Raw genomic sequence first — 17,790 nt, 5'->3', positions numbered from 1 at the left:
TAACATATCCACACTAACGTTCATTAATATCAACACCTATTGATCTTTATTTATCATGAATTGTTTAAGATCGATCTGCTAGTAGTCAGAATAATTGGATTATTTGCTATAAGCACCATTGATTTTCTTACATTATGACTGGCTGTCACAGGAGGCTGACTTTCAAATTTACATCCTTGAACGTACAAGGATACAAAATCAGACATATATTCTGGATGTGTAATGTGCATTACGAACTACAGTATTTACTATATTTTGTAGGCCACTTGCCGTCGGGAGATTTTGTAGCACTGGGTAAAACAGGAACAGCAGAAGTGAAAAGATCCACCAGCCCACAACCACTCGGTCGGAAAGTTTCAGGAAATGAAAGAAAGAGAGAAGCATCAAGTAGCTCCTTGTCAACCAGTAGTAAAAAACCTAAATTATCACCTCAGACTTTCACCCCACTAGGACGCAATGATGGAGATAAACGAGCATCCCCTGCTCCTGTTATACATGCATATGAAGAGTCTGCTATAGATGGTAAGTGGTAGTGGTTATTTTCAGTGAAATCTAGTGATCTGTATAATGTTATATGTATATTTTCAGTGAAAGCTTGTGATCTGTATGATTTAATCTGTATATTTTCAGTGAAATCTAGTGATCTGTATAATGTTATATGTATATTTTCAGTGAAATCTAGTGATCTGTATAATGTTATATATATATTTTCAGTGAAATCTAAGGATCTGTATAATGTTATATATATATTTTCAGTGAAATTTAGTGATCTGTACAATTAAGTTGTATATTTTCAGTGAAATCTAGTGATCTGTATAATGTAATCTGTATATTTTCAGTGAAATCTAGTGATCTGTATAATGTAATCTGTATATTTTCATTGAAATCTAGTGATCTGTATAATGTTATATGTATATTTTCAGTGAAATATAGTGATCTGTATAATGTTATATTTTCAGTGAAATCTAGTGATCTGTATAATGTTATATTTTCAGTGAAATCTAGTGATCTGTATAATGTTATATGTATATTTTCAGTGAAATCTAGTGATCTGTATAATGTTATATATATATTTTCATTGAAATCTAGTGATCTGTATAATGTTATATATATATTTTCAGTGAAATCTAGTGATCTGTATAATGTTATATGTATATTTTCAGTGAAATCTAGTGATCTGTATAATGTTATATGTATATTTTCAGTGAAATCTAGTGATCTGTATAATGTTATATGTATATTTTCAGTGAAATCTAGTGATCTGTATAATGTAATCTGTATATTTTCAGTGAAATCTAGCGATTTATATAATGAAGTTGTGGAAGCTGAGATAGATGGAGATGATGAGAGAGTAGAAGGATTATTATGTGGTTCTGTGAAACATCTGAAATTAAACAGATCTAAACCTGATCCTATTGTGTATTTGACTGTCATGTATCTAGCTAAAACCAAATCAGCTCTCTTCTGTAGTGAGGTTGTCATTGATGTAAGTTGTGCTCTTTGTCCAATTAATTTTGAGATATGCCTGATTAATCTGATGGCTCACATATGACATATTTTTGGATTTTTTATTTTTGATTAAAAACTTTAGATTTCTCCCAGGTGAAAATGGTTAAAGGAATTTTGAATCAAACACATTTCTAAAAATGACCTTGTGGCGAAAATTAGAGTTTTTGAATTACAAATAAAAAGTGAAATATGTCTATGTAACCCACTGTTCATTAGCGATTTTCATACCTTAGGTATCTTTCAGGCTTTTGTGTCATTAGTATAATGCAATACATTTTATAGTTTATAAACATGCCTCCCATTGGGAGAGTCCACATACTATTTGGCAGATAACCATAGATGTTTCACTTTGTATATGGCCCTTCACACAAAAACTTAATATGATTAAGCTAACTCATTAACAGTTTAATATTCACTGGTTTATGTAAGCTAATGTATACAGTTTGCAGTAGATGTCTTTATTGAAGTAGTACATGTTAATAAACTTACTTAAACATATTTTACTCTTTCAGGCATTTTGTAGTTTGTTAAAGAGAGACATGTCCATCAATTTTAAATCGAAGGGAAATCCCCTAGTCTCCGTGTTTGCGTGTAATGTTCTGTTATCAGCCTTTGCAGAAGAAGAAAACTGGCCTGATAACTTTGTTAAGGTAAGTTTCAAAGATCACAAATTTATAATTTGAATCTCTGTTTTGTTCCAGGGCAGGACAAGCTTTTAGGGCATCTCAGGCAACATGGTTTTTCATTAAAAAAATAAACCCTCATTGCAACATGATTGTTTGATATCATGTAGTCATGTTTTACTCTTCTCTCTGTTTGAAATTTAGGTATATGTTGAAGATTCATTAGGGGAAAGAGTCTGGGTTGATCGTGATGACTGTAAAACTTTTGTTGAGAATATCCAGACAGCATTTGGGACGAAAATTCCACCTAAAAATCTATTGGTGGGCTCTGGTGAACCTAGTGGAGAGAAAACTAGTCCTTGTAAGTTATTTATATATTTCTGTTGATGTTTTTGAATGTTAACCCTGTAAGCACTACACCTTGAACCTAGACTTTAGTGATATGGTAACAACCACTTCTCTTGCCACTGTAGCCTATATATCACATCATTATAGGGCTTTCTGTTTAATGACCACTCAGCTAATGATTGGGTATTCACATTAATTCATCAAAGTTGTATGTCAGATGTGGTATTATTGCTTGTTCATAGAATTTGATTTGAGATATTTGATAGCTTAATTCAGTGTTTATCAGATTCAATATACCAATAGTTTTCTATTTTGGTCACAAGTCACCTAAAGAGTTAAAGATGGGTTCCCTTGTTTTCTAGTGTCAAATTAAGCAAACTGTTTGATTAATTGGTGATTCTAATGAATTATCATGTATTCTTAATCATATTATATCATTATGTTCTTATTTCATATAAATATGAAATCTTAAATATCCATGTATGTACAGGCTGGATAAACAAAAAAATGGGCCTTTCTTGATCGGTAACTCATTGGAATTCAGCTGGTAATTCTCTTCTAATTTAGTTAATTATGAATTAATTATTGACATGTGAGTCAAACTGGTATTTTTCCAAGTCATTAGAACTCCTCTACTTTCTATTCATATAAGTATTACCATTTACATTTTCATAAATTGAAATAAGGGAACCCATCTTTAAATGTGTATTTGTAGATTTGGAACATCTGCTGGTGCCAGTCTGTGACCTGAATTTGTCAACTACAGTTGTTTTATCATTAAAGCAACTTTGCTATTTTAGTATTGTTATATCAAATATAGGATTTTAGGATATTTAACTGTATCATAAAGAGCAGCATGCAATATACAAACACTATTTACTGACACACTGTGGACAGGAAAACCATACAGATAATATTTTATTTGTTATTCCAGCTAGTCCTCAGATCAATCTATTTGATGAAGAAGAAGTATCGAAGGGATCTGAAGGGTCAGACAGTACTAAGAGTAACCTATCAGAAGATACAGTTCCTGTCTTTGAAAGGTACGCATTTCAAGATTTTGTGATAATTTCTGAAGACAAAGATCAGAATAATGTCATACAAACTTCAACCAATTGAAGAAATTTTTGGGTATGGTATTGTCTGCTCTTTATTAAACCTACACCATATTTATTATATTTCTTAACTTTCTATGATGTAGGTACCCATGTCAACAAGAACATATAGAGTCCTACATCTTAGACTTAATCCGAGAACAGCTAAATAGACGTCAACCAATGGATGCTACAGCTAGAAACTTGATAAGACTCATGACAGCTACTTGTGGCTACTCTGAAGTCAGAACTTTGGCCAGTCAGAGACTAGAAATGTGGCTACAGAATCCCAAGGTAAGACTAGGGTCCAGTTATATTATTTCCACAAGGATCAAGGATTATATTGCAGCTGCTTATGTCTGGAGAAACAATGAGAGCTATTTTATAATCTATTTTATTCCAGCTTGCCAGGACAGCCCAGGATCTGTTGATGTCTGTTTGTATGAACATTGTTGTCTAGCAAGCTATCTTATTGTCTATTTCAGCTTGCCAGGACAGCCCAGGATCTGTTGATGTCTGTTTATATGAACAGTGTTGTCTAGCAAGCTATCTTATTGTCTATTTCAGCTTGCCAGGACAGCCCAGGATCTGTTGATGTCTGTTTGTATGAACAGTGTTGTCTAGCAAGCTATCTTATTGTCTATTTCAGCTTGCCAGGACAGCCCAGGATCTGTTGATGTCTGTTTGTATGAACAGTGTTGTCTAGCAAGCTATCTTATTGTCTATTTCAGCTTGCCAGGACAGCCCAGGATCTGTTGATATCTGTTTGTATGAACAGTGTTGTCTAGCAAGCTATCTTATTGTCTATTTCAGCTTGCCAGGACAGCCCAGGATCTGTTGATGTCTGTTTGTATGAACAGTGTTGTCTAGCAAGCTATCTTATTGTCTATTTCAGCTTGCCAGGACAGCCCAGGATCTGTTGATGTCTGTTTGTATAAACAGTGTTGTCTAGCAAGCTATCTTATTGTCTATTTCAGCTTGCCAGGACAGCCCAGGATCTGTTGATGTCTGTTTGTATGAACAGTGTTGTCTAGCAAGCTATCTTATTGTCTATTTCAGCTTGCCAGGACAGCCCAGGATCTGTTGATATCTGTTTGTATGAACAGTGTTGTCTAGCAAGCTATCTTTTTGTCTATTTCAGCTTGCCAGGACAGCCCAGGATCTGTTGATGTCTGTTTGTATGAACAGTGTTGTCTAGCAAGCTATCTTATTGTCTATTTCAGCTTGCCAGGACAGCCCAGGATCTGTTGATATCTGTTTGTATGAACAGTGTTGTCTAGCAAGCTATCTTTTTGTCTATTTCAGCTTGCCAGGACAGCCCAGGATCTGTTGATATCTGTTTGTATGAACAGTGTTGTCTAGCAAGCTATCTTTTTGTCTATTTCAGCTTGCCAGGACAGCCCAGGATCTGTTGATGTCTGTTTGTATGAACAGTGTTGTCTAGCAAGCTATCTTATTGTCTATTTCAGCTTGCCAGGACAGCCCAGGATCTGTTGATGTCTGTTTGTATGAACTGTGTAAATCATGATAAAGCTGATATAGAGGTTATAGCTCAAGTGATAAAGATACGACTGAAAACAAAACCTTTAATTAATCATTATTTAAACTGTGTCAGGTTGGTTCATTGTATTTATTACTGTTTATCCACCTGCTCACTAATCAACCCTGAATGTAAACTTTTCAGTTCTCCAATATCTCTCTTTATATATGTTTTACACATTGAGTGTTTATAAAATGTTATACTTCTTTACTTTTTAAAACAAATTTATGAAACTTAGAATGAATAATATGTAGACACTATTTGGTTAATGATATAATGAAAGTTTGTTTTATTGCCAACAGAAGTGGAAATATCTGGCTTTGGTCCACCATCCAATTATAAGAAATATTCAAAACTATTTTACATGCTTGATGTGACTTAAGCAACAAAAACTAAATTTTGATGTTATGATGCACAAAAGTTAGACTGGATCCCTGTTTTGTTTGCTTAATGCTAAATTAACAACAGGTATGGTCTAAATCTCACGGTCAAAATTTGGACCACAGGACTAAGTCTCGTTTGCATTTGCATTGTAGAGAGTTAATCAGTGGTCATGCAGATAATCTAAAGATGATATTGAATCTAACAATATATAATGAATTATCTACAGCTAGAAACCCCAATAATATGTCTTTATTGGGTGTTTTATTTGGTTCCTCTACAGACCAAGCTTCAAAGGTAGGACAACTGGTATTTCTTTACGTCTTCTGACTTTTTACAGTCTGTTACCAGTCTTTGATATATGATGGAGTGGTTGGTATGGAAGAGGCCTGTAGTTAATCTGATGGGACAAGAAACATAACTTTCAGGTTGTTCATTTAGAGGAATAAGTGACAATTGTAGTCTAACAGTAGGTTAATACCATTACCTTGATAAAGTTTCATCCATGCACACTGCTTGGCTTGGCTTAACTTCATTTGCATAATATTAAGAAACAGGAAAGAAGTTTCTGTTTCATTTCGCTGACCCCACACTGATAAGCTTTTGACAAGACAGTATTATGGTAAATAACACACTTCTTTAATAAGGTTAGGCACATAACGTTTCAACACAATATACACATGTCGTCATCAGATGTAATGGCAAGAGAATAAAACAAAACAAAATATATACCAACAAGAAACAATATAGACATTAATTAAGGTAGTTTTAAGCAATAATCAATATAATTTAAGTCTAGTCTGTAGAGTTCTATTACTATTTATTCTAGCTACATATAAAGTGAATTGTTTATTACAGGTCTCAAGTTATAGAATAGACTTTAAATATATTTCAAGACATCACAATCCAATCAGACTTTTGTTTGATTTTCCTCAAAATTTATTTATTTATTTATTTTTGATATCCTCAAAATTTTTGTGTGTAATCTTCAAAGAATTTCTGAAAAGGCTGCAGTTTCAGAAATTCGAAAATTTTGTTGATTATTTTTTGCACTAATTATAACTTTTTAAATTTTTTTATTGTTTTCATGAAATCATTAAGTTTATTTTGAACATACTGTAAACCTGTTTTCAATGTTCTAAAAACTTAACTTTTTGATTTTGCTCTACATATTTCATTAATTTTAGGTCTTAACATCCCCAATTATGGCTTCAACGATTTGTGTAATGATTTGTGTCCGTATGCTAGAAATGAAGTACGTGTGGGCGTATATTGTCGTCGCCCCTGTCCATCAGTTCGTCCATCAACATTTCTTGTGAGCACTATAGAGACTACAGTTTTTATCTGATTTTGATCAAACTTGGTGTGATGCTTTAGATTGATAAGATCTTTTTAGATGAACGTTTTTTGAGTTATTGCCCTTGACTTTGTTAAACGTCAAAATTTGTTCAAAATAGTTTGTGAGCAGGATTAAAGCTACAGTTTTCAACCGATTCTGATGAAACTTGGTGTGATCATTGGAATTAATAAGATCTCAAGTTCTAACTTGATGAAATTTCGATGAACGGTTTTTGAGTTATTGCCCTTGATTTTGTAAAAACACATCAATATTTGTTCGTGAGTACAGTAGAAGCTACCTTTTCCAACAGATTCTAATGAAACTTGGTGTGATCATTGGAATTGATAAGATCTCGGACAAGTTCTAACTTGATGCATTTTCGATGAACAGTTTTTGAGTAATTGCTCTTGACTTTGTAAAATGTGTACGTGAGCACTATAGAAGCTTCAGTTTTCAACCGATTTTGATCAAACTTGGTATGATCATTGAAATTAATAAGATCTTGGACAAGTTCTAACTTGACGCATTTTTTATAACGGTTTTTGAGTTATTGCCCTTGACTTTGTAGAAACGCTTCAAAATTTGTTGTGAACACAATAGAAGCTACAGTTTTCAACCGATTTTTATGAAATTTAGTTTGATCATTTATATTGATGAGATCGTGGACTAGTTTGAACTTGATGATTTTTCGATGCACGGTTTTTGAGTTATTGCCCTTGCATTAGGAAAAAGCTGTCAACATTTTTTTTGCCCTTGATTAGAGCTGTGTGATTTAATTATTTGTTGTATTTGGGTTATTGATATTGATTTCAAAAAATTTTATGAAATTACTCAGCATAAATAATATATATATATATAATTGAATTCAAACTGATAAAATTTCTTCAATATGAAAAAATTTGTACTTTAGTCACTAAAGACTGTTTTATCATTTCAGACATAGGTTTTTAACAGCGATGATGTTGGTGATAAATCAAACCATTCAGTAGAACTGTTTTGTTAGCAATATGGTTTTACATTAAGTAAAATGCATAAGAATTCACAAAGACAGTGAGGAATAATTGCACAAAACTTGTACAGTACAAGCCTTGTTCATTATAAACCAAGACATGAGGGAATTTCTAAGTTATTCTAAAGTTATATAGAATAAGGCTATATAAATATATTACATAAGGGAATTCTTCAGTCGGTCCCAAAACAAGTGAATATTTTCTGCATCATTATACCAAGTTATATAAGTAGTTGTCTTTAATAAAGCATGAAGTGAATTGCTCATATTTTCACTGTCTATATCTTCTAATAAAACTACACTTAAAGGTTCCATAGCTCGATTTAAAACATGTTTCTGAGCTAAAGTCATTTCAAATTGACACCAATCACTTTGAGCAAAATTATTACTTAATATAATTAAAACACGACGACTATTCTCAATCGATTTTTCAATATTATCTAGTATCAATCTGCCAGGCTGAAAATCTCTTTCATGTATACAGAGTTTCATGCCCTCATTTACCTCTAAATGTGGTACCAGATCATCCAAGACCCAATCGTCCTCAGCGGAGTATGAAACGAACACGTCATAGAGGTACTGTTGTTCTGCCATATTGTTCAAGAGTTTGGGTTGATGTCGCCAGATATATATCTGATATTTGATAAACCATCTATATTTATAAAAAATAGATACTAGGATAGATAAAAGAAGTATAACACAACAAACTCCAGTTATTGACGTATATAAAGGACTGTTTCTTAAACAAATTCGCTCTGTCATATTTACACAGTTATATCCATGTGGATAATATTCAAATTTATTATGATCTCTTTTAATCCACTCAATCAACCAAACATTGTCACAGATACAATCTATCAGATTATATTGAAGTGATATTGTTTTTAATTGTGACCTAAATTTAACAGGAAACATCTCTTTTGATATTTTTATTATTGAATTCCTACCAAGATCTAAGTCAGTTAAATTCCTGTTTCCATCCCAAAATTTGTCTTTCCAGTTTGATATTGCGTTCTCATATAAATTAAGATACTTGAGTTTGTTGAAACTTTGAATGGATGTTGGTACTTCATCTAGATGATTGTGTGACAAATCTAATAGTTCCAAAGAACTCAATCGTGACAAGATTTTATCTAATAGTTTAGTATCATAAGTTATTGGGTCATTCAAATGATTACCAGAAATTTTCAGAAATTTGACATTTTGACATCCACTGAAGGCCGCTGGATCAATGTTTCTTAATTTAAGATTGTTATCAAGTAAGATTAAATTTTCAAGATTTGAATTATTAAAAGAGCTTCTCTCTAATTTTAAAGCATGTTTGGAGTTTCTTTGTTGTGCCAAACTGAGGATGGTAAGAGAAGATAACTCTTGGAATGATCCAGATTTAACTAATGATATACAGTTTTTATTTAGATTAAATCCAGAAAGATTTTTTAAACAGTTCATATATGGAGGAACATACTTACAAATATAATTACTCTGTATATTTAAATAGGTCAATGAAGGGAAATAAGATTTATCATGACAAAAATTCGGAAGTGATTTAATATTATTTGAAATTAAATATAATTCTTGTAAATTGTCCATTTTATCCATTACAACCGTCTCGATTAAATTATATTCAACTTTTAAAACTTTTAGACCGAGTGAGTTAAATTCTGTGAGATTTAGGATCTTAAGAGAATTCCTAGAAATGTTAAGATTTAATAAAGTAAAATTATTTTTAAATAATCCTTCAGGTATAAATTGTAACCCGGTTCGCTGAAAGCTTATTGACTGAAAGGATCTATTTTTCAAATCAGAAAATAAATTTATCAAAGAATCTGTCGTCAATGGATTGGAGGAGAGTCGTAATCGTTTTAAATGTTTTATAAATTTAAAAGTGTTTGTAGTAATAGTTGTGATATTACAATCTTGAAGTGTTAACACCTCTAGATTCAAGTGTGTGATATTAAAAAAAGTATGTTCATTGATCAAAGGAAGATGATTACTATCAAAAAACAACTTAGTGGTTCGTCTGGGAAGAACAGGTATATAAGTTAGATTACTATCACTACATTCTACATTATTCAGTGAACATTTACACAGTTTTAAACTACACGCATCCTTCTCACAATTACACATAGAGTTAAACACAAACAATAGACAAAGAACTAACAATCTTACACTATTCATCATTATGTATGATTTAATGTTTACATATTTATCTAAACCACACCCTTTGAAAAGTTTATATTATATCATTAGACACGATTTATGTCGTAGGTTTAGTTATTGTCAAATTTACAGTAACACTTTGGGATTTTGGCTGAATTCACCCACAACTGTAAGCTGAAATAGTAAATCTTGCTTCTAATCTACTATTTGTATGTACACTTATCCTATTTTTTTAAGCTTCTAAAGTGGGATATCCATTGTCCACAAACTTTATGCTTATATGCTGTTGATTCCCATTTTATTAAGCATAATCTCTAAGCATTTACAGTATGATACTCAATGTCAACAAGCTTAAACTTACACCAAGTAAGATGTAAAACTCCATTAATTCTGTTTTGTATACTTACACAGTATAATACTCTTTGTGCAGATTCTTTAAGCTTTCAGAGCAAGATAACTGTTGTCCACTATCTTGTCCATTATTTTGTTAACAATCTTACAGCTTAAACTGTAGGATAACATATGTTCACAATTTTAAGCTTAAACCATAGGACACTTGATATTCACATTCTTCAAGCTTAAACCATAGGACACTTGATATTCACATTCTTCAAGCTTTCACAAAGGTATACATGTTTCCCACAATCTTTAAATAGGATCTATCATCTCTTAGTACTTAACTATGTCATTTCAATGCGTCATACTTGGGGAATTTTAGTTTCCGTACATTTAATTGTACATTTCCCCCAAAATTTTTCATAATGTAATATTGAGCTTTTCTTTTATTCACACCCCATACATGTTGTAACCTTACCATATTATTGGCCATTTGAATATTAGTCCACTCACGTAATATCATCCTTTTGGCTTTTATGATCCAGCGTGTCTTGAAATTTATAGCGTCTACTTGTTAAAAATCTTTCAGCTTTTAAGATCTTTAAGCTCATGGAGTTCATTTCTGCAATCTTTAAGCTTGTAGCATTAATTTTTCTCTGCAATCTTTGAGCTTATTAGCTTCAAGATTATAGAGTTCAACTTGTCTGAGATCTTTGAGATTATAGAGTTCAACTTGTCTGCAATCTTTGAGATTATAGAGATCAAGTTGTCTGCAATCTTTGAGACTATAGAGATCAAGTTGTCTGCGAATTTTGAGATTATAGAGATCAAGTTGTCTGCAATCTTTGAGATTATAGAGTTCAAGTTGTCTGCGATCTTTGAGATTATAGAGATCAAGTTGTCTGCAATCTTTGAGACTATAGAGATCAAGTTGTCTGCGAATTTTGAGATTATAGAGATCAAGTTGTCTGCGAATTTTGAGATTATAGAGATCAAGTTGTCTGCAATCTTTGAGATTATAGAGTTCAAGTTGTCTGCGATCTTTGAGATTATAGAGTTCAAGTTGTCTGCAATCTTTGAGACTATAGAGATCAAGTTGTCTGCAATTTTGAGATTATAGAGATCAAGTTGTCTGCGAATTTTGAGATTATAGAGATCAAGTTGTCTGCAATCTTTGAGATTATAGAGATCAAGTTGTCTGCGATCTTTGAGATTATAGAGATCAAGTTGTCTGCAATTTTGAGACTATAGAGTTCAAGTTGTCTGCGAATTTTGAGATTATAGAGATCAAGTTGTCTGCAATCTTTGAGATTATAGAGTTCAAGTTGTCTGCAATCTTTGAGATTATAGAGTTCAAGTTGTCTGCAATCTTTGAGATTATAGAGTTCAAATTGTCAGTAGACTGTGGATGTAGTAAATTTAAAATCTCGAAATTAGCTTTTAGATTTATTTACAGACATCAGATTACAAATGGAAAACTTCGTGATTTCAGAAATCAGATAGAAAATGCTTTTTTTTTGGTTCAATTTTTGTCAAATTCTTTTTTTGTAGTCTTGAAAGAACTTCTGAAAAGACTATAGTTTCAGAAATTGGTGATTCAAAAGTACTGCATTTTAGTTCAAATTCTCTTTTCTTAAATTTGTATTTGATTTTCACAAAATTTGGTGAGTTGGTACCAAATTATCAATTAAGGTTTCGAAAAAACATTTACCTAAAATTTCCAAACGAGCAAAAAAATGACTGAAAACTTGCAAATTTGTATGATGAATATCTTCATTTTGTATTTTTGCTGTGTATGCAAATTTCTATCCATTAAGCCACCATGTTGAAAAAGGCAAAAAATGTTAAAAAATCAATGCAGTCAACATTTTTGATCTGATTGCTCTCAAATTTATTTTAAAAGTTAGAAAAGTACCGAGGTCCTTGCCATTTCTTTGAATTTCGCCTGTCTTTGCATGATTCCTTTCCCAACTTGTCTTTGATTTTGGTACATTATTTTTTGTTTTATACTGCTCTGAAAATGGGTAATTTGCTTCTTATCTGCTGTATCTTTGGAGGATTATATCATATGAACTTGGACCTTTTCAACATTTAGTTCGATGTTATTTTATGTATTGTGTTTTTCATTAGCTTTTAAGCAAGTGTTTATTTAAGATGTCCGAAATATGCATTTTTAGAAATAAGTGATTTTGATAAAGAGGGCGACCCTTGTTTGAGTTCTAATGAACATAATTTTGGAAATCAGCCATAAAATGCTTATTCTTTGTTCCATTTTAATCAAAATTGTGTGTGGTAGAAAAAACTTCCAAGGAGACTGCAGTTTTGGAAATTCAAAAATTTGGTTGATAACTTTTTATACTGAATTTTGGTCAAAATTCTAACTTTGTATTTGATTTCCATGAAACTTTGTAGATGGGTAGAGGCCAAATTATCAATTATGATTATTAAAAAATATTTTGCAAAATTGTCAAAGGGAGTGGTTATGTATCTGTCGATAAGCATTTGATATATTGATATATTTCATGAGAAATTTTAAACTTTCTTATTATAATTTATAATCTGGTCCACCAAAGCTATTTTTACTACTGAAATATTTCCACAACATTGACAGTCTACTCCCATGTATGTTGTACGAACTGTTATTGTAAAACACGTAAAATAGCTTGGAAGCTCACAGATCTGTGACAAACAGGTCTAGTGATTATATTTTGAATCAGAAATATCTCTGCTCAACTTTAATATATTTTGTGTATTGTATTTTCTAGATATTGGCGGAAATATTCCAAGATTTATTAACCAATAAAGATGATTATTTACGAGCGTTACGGGCGTTATTTCGAGAGATTATACGATCATTACGACATGAATTTAATTTTACGTTATTTTGTCTGGGATTGATGACAGAGAGAAATGAACCAAAGTTTAGTGATATAGAAGTGGTAGGATATTTTTATTATGAATATTGAGTAAATTTAACATGAATTATGTACATGTATTTGTAATATGCTTGTAGAGTAGAGGATATCCTAGAGTTTTAACTTCTAACACTATATCTAGGATATCCTAAAGTCATAAGTACCTGTCATTTTGCATTGCATATTAATCATTGAATATTATATTATAGTCTTCATTTCAAAAAGACGAGGTTTAGTCTAGGAGAAGTAAATATATACAAGACACAGGTCCGAGCAAGATGTAGACTCAATCCTGGGCAGTGCACTGTTATGAACCCTGTACCTCATTTATTTACATCTTCACAAAACAATACTGTCCTTGAAGTTCTTCTTGAATCTATTACTGTTACTTTTATATAAGACTTAAAGACTCTTTGCTTAATTAAACCTTGGAGATGTAAACTGAAAGGTATTTAACCTCATTCTTTGCATTTCTTATAATAATGATCTAATGGTCGTTTTAGGAGAGATATGTTCTATCCATAACAGACTTGATAACCCTGTCTATACTACTAGGAGTGACACCTAGTGTCAGAGAAGCTGTAGCAGCTATAGCAAGAGGAGATAACAAAGGTTTGTACCTATTAATGTGTTTTTTGGACATTCATTTCTACTATATGGTATCGTTAGAGTGTTCAACTGTATATCTCTTGGACCTATACTGTTCATTTGATATCACCGATTTGTTTTTTCTCATCAATGCTAATAATGTAATGGGAATTAGATATGTAGAATCGACAATGTGACATGCGACATGCCACGATGTGCTATGCTAGTGCCTTGGATTAGTAACTTTTCACTTGCAATTTTCCTAATCTCTTAAACTATGTGAAAAAAAAGAAAAAAAAAATTTATAATCTTTCCTGTGAAATTTCAGATATTGAAGTTATCAAGAGTTTTAAGAACCAAGTATCTGTTATACAGAGAGATTGTGTATGGTGGTTACATACTACAGTACCTAAACTAATGTCAGATAAACCTACAGAATATGTTCATTGGTAAGCATAGTGTTTCTGAATCAAAATCTTTAAAAAATCTTGGCTTTCATTTGGCAAAAATGATTGCTTGAATTTTCGAGAAATGAATGCAAGGTCACAGAGCAATTGTTCATGAAATAGAAAACTAGGCCTACATTTTCCTGGATTGCATTTGCAATTTTAGCCAGTAGAAAATTTTTAAATTAAAAAAAAAACATTAAAAAAAATTAAATGGTTGATGCTTCTAAAATTTATTTTTGATGTCTTATGATGTGTAATATATTGTGCTCTTTAAACATGGAGGTAATAAAATACTATTTATTTTTTCAGTTTACATAAAGTTCTATTTATGGAAAGTGTAGAACATTATTATAATAAAGATAACTGGCCACCAGAGGGAGATAGGAAGTAAGAGATTCCAAATACCATTCAATATTCAAACCCATGTTAAATTGTTATCCCTGCAGGTTATTAAAATCATTGTATATACATATACAGTGAAACATTTTTAAACCAGCAGATCACTGGAAAGGAAAATGCCAGTTTGAAAGCTTACGGGTTAATCAGAGGTATACTTTGATATGAATAGATACATAAGCAACCAGTGAAAGTATGCTCATAACATAAATATTTCTATCATACTTTTAATTTGAAATAAAAAACAAGGTTATATATAGTGTTTAATTTCCAGTATGATGTTACGACTATCAACTGAATCTCCTGTGTTAGAAGATACATTAATGAGAATATTAGTAATAGGTCTGTCTCGAGAGTTACCTCTCACTCCAGTTGACGCTGTGGAACTTGCTGATCAGCTGATCAAACGAGCTGCTGGACTGAATCAGGAGTGTAAGTTATATTAGACTCATACATGAGACATTTTCTTCATCCTGCAGACTACTTAGATTAAAGGATTGTCAGTTTCTAACATCATGAATGATTTAACTATAGGCTGGTTTGATGATTAGATACTTCTTGATTTTTATCTCTCTATGTGGACTTATATTGTCGGCACCCCTGTCCGTCCGTTGGTCCGTCCGTCCGTCTCAACATTTGCTTGTAAACGCTCTAAAAACTAGATTTTTTGATGGAATCAAATGAAATTCGATATGTGTATACATATTCATAAAACGAAGATCAAATTCGAATTTGAGCTATTTTCGACCGTTAGAAGCAGAGTTATTGCCCTTGTCCCAAAATCTTGAATTTTTACCATCCGCATGCCGTGGTGGGCGTATATTACTGTGGTCCACTATCTTTTACTTCAAAGCATTTTCATTTGTGCCCAATATATTTCTTGATATGGTGATATTTTTTTGACTTTCTATATGTGAATTCAATGGGAAAAGGTTTGATTTCTGTAATTAGAATAAATGATTAGGAAAAATAGTCAAAACAGAGGAATAATACAATCATTTTCAGTCTTACACATTTCCTTTTAACAATGATTTTTAGTGATGAAACTATTTAAGGGTACCCAATGACGTTCAGATTACTGTATGAGTCTAGTAAGATATAGGGTGTAAAACTCCAATATGTTTGTATTACAGTGGGTTTAGAAGTATTACAGGTAGAAAGATTAGAATTAATAGATGCTTTGTTAAACCTCTGTACCTACAGATATCCTGAAAATATCACTCTACCTAAAGGGTAAGGTTTTTAATTTCATATGTGTCATTGATTAAGCCACATTTCAAATAATGTTTCAAAAAAATGTTCACAGAATATAGTGAAAGTTTCTCATGTTGACTATAACAATCTTGTAATCAACATGATTCCTTTATCTTTGAATTTAGATTATTTTTTTTTGATGATTCCTGTAATTCTTGTGTCTTCTTTTAAGATTTCTAAGATGTCTTGCCATGCCATTTTTGAACTTTATGTGTTATTCATACAATTATAAATTATATTTTATTTTAGGTATACTCCCCCTACTCTAGCTATTTCAGCTCTATACTGGAAAGCCTGGTCTATGTTACTTACTCTGACAGCTTTTAATCCTGGTACCTTTGGTAAGTTTTCTTTTAACGCACCAATGTGATCTGTTTGTCTTTCAATATTTCTTTTTGATGCAATAGAGACTTTGATCTTCTTATTTTAGATGACACTTGATTTGATTAATGCAATCTCAAATCTGAGTATACTTTGGTACAGTTTCAATATGGGAGTTATTGTTAGTAACTTCACAAAGATGTGTAAGCTTTGACTTGTTGATGTATTAGACACAATACGATATTTTTTTTATCAGATTTAAAATGTCAAGCTATTACGAGTTTCATAGTCATACCTTGACTGCAATAGTCACCTTTCTTGTATCATGGAAGTTTGTAAATTTGATTATATTGTAACTTTTATACTTTGTATGAAGTGATATGGCTTGACTATTTTCTATTTTTGTGTTATAGGTCTAGCAGCTTGGGATAATTATCCTACATTAAAAGTTCTGATGGAGATGGTCATGACTAAGTAAGAAAATTATTCAAATTTGTTTTCTCGTGTTATTTACTTGAATTAATCTAATGATATACATTAACAAAACTTTCAGATTTAGCTGGCTTAACAAAAATATTCAATGTGAGTTTTGATAATCATTGAATCTTTACTTTTACTATGAAATATAACTGTTAGTAGAAATAATTCTTGGTTTAAAGTAAAATAATTATTTTATTTTTTATTTTTCTGTTTTGCAGTAATTATAAATTTCCCCCACCAACCACTGCTACTGATGAAAAATTGATAGAAGATATCAAAAACAGAGAGAGACAGGTATGTGGCCAATTTCAATGCATGATGATTTGTCTTAGATTCCTATGACATGGAGACCTTCCACACCACCATCTGGTAGTCAAAGTCTAATGATGTCAATGACAGGGATGTGACAGGGGTAGATTGCAGCTCTGATATTACTAAAACTTAATGAATTATACTTTGTATTTATATATATATATTGTAGATCCATCAGAAAGAAGTACAGGAGATTATAGAGTTTGAAACACATCTAGCTGGTAAAACTACTATAACAGAAGTTAATAGTCATTTAGTTAATCAACTAACTACCATGGACCCTAGGTACATTCATCCCATATTCATCCCATATTCATCCCATATTCCTTATCAACTCATAGATGGAACAGTGGTTCACTTTATCTTATATTTTATATTCATCTCTTGTTCCCTTATCGATAAAGTACGGTGGTTCACTTTATCTAACTAGAGGTAGTGAAATTTAACCAACCAAAAGGACATTTCTCATAAGAAACGGGTTGGTGGCCTATGCATATATATTTTTCATGTGTATCTTTGGAGATTATGTTTAAAAACAAATAACAATGTTAGTGTATATGTTAATGAGAATACATATAATGGTCACAAGCAATTATGTTGATTAGCTGGTTTGAAAATCAATTGACATGATTATTTATTATCTCAACATAGATTCCATTGTAGAATTGTTTTCCATGGCTTCTCCCCTCCTCAGTTACCCTATATAAGAGTAGGATTTATAGCTCATTTATATTTT

General features: G+C 31.7%; 1 protein-coding gene across 1 annotated transcript in view; it reads left to right on the top strand.

The window, feature by feature from the left end:
• Positions 1 to 215: 215 nt before the first annotated feature.
• The window catches only part of LOTGIDRAFT_107278 (hypothetical protein), a gene marked incomplete at both ends in the record, with an annotated part of 39,935 nt that continues 22,360 nt past the window's right edge, over positions 216 to 17,790 (top strand). The window contains 18 exons of the mRNA XM_009064047.1: positions 216 to 522; positions 1,290 to 1,486; positions 2,022 to 2,159; positions 2,337 to 2,493; positions 3,415 to 3,523; positions 3,682 to 3,868; positions 5,044 to 5,189; positions 5,651 to 5,792; positions 13,105 to 13,278; positions 13,758 to 13,866; positions 14,171 to 14,291; positions 14,601 to 14,678; positions 14,962 to 15,119; positions 15,821 to 15,920; positions 16,191 to 16,282; positions 16,676 to 16,736; positions 16,961 to 17,036; positions 17,224 to 17,339. Coding sequence (XP_009062295.1) covers positions 216 to 522; positions 1,290 to 1,486; positions 2,022 to 2,159; positions 2,337 to 2,493; positions 3,415 to 3,523; positions 3,682 to 3,868; positions 5,044 to 5,189; positions 5,651 to 5,792; positions 13,105 to 13,278; positions 13,758 to 13,866; positions 14,171 to 14,291; positions 14,601 to 14,678; positions 14,962 to 15,119; positions 15,821 to 15,920; positions 16,191 to 16,282; positions 16,676 to 16,736; positions 16,961 to 17,036; positions 17,224 to 17,339 — 2,468 coding nt within the window. The remainder of the gene's footprint in view (positions 523 to 1,289; positions 1,487 to 2,021; positions 2,160 to 2,336; positions 2,494 to 3,414; positions 3,524 to 3,681; positions 3,869 to 5,043; positions 5,190 to 5,650; positions 5,793 to 13,104; positions 13,279 to 13,757; positions 13,867 to 14,170; positions 14,292 to 14,600; positions 14,679 to 14,961; positions 15,120 to 15,820; positions 15,921 to 16,190; positions 16,283 to 16,675; positions 16,737 to 16,960; positions 17,037 to 17,223; positions 17,340 to 17,790) is intronic.

Source organism: Lottia gigantea, assembly GCF_000327385.1.
Source record: "Lottia gigantea unplaced genomic scaffold LOTGIsca_6, whole genome shotgun sequence".
Lineage (NCBI taxonomy): Eukaryota > Metazoa > Mollusca > Gastropoda > Lottiidae > Lottia > Lottia gigantea.
This window is presented reverse-complemented; position numbering and strand designations above follow the sequence as displayed.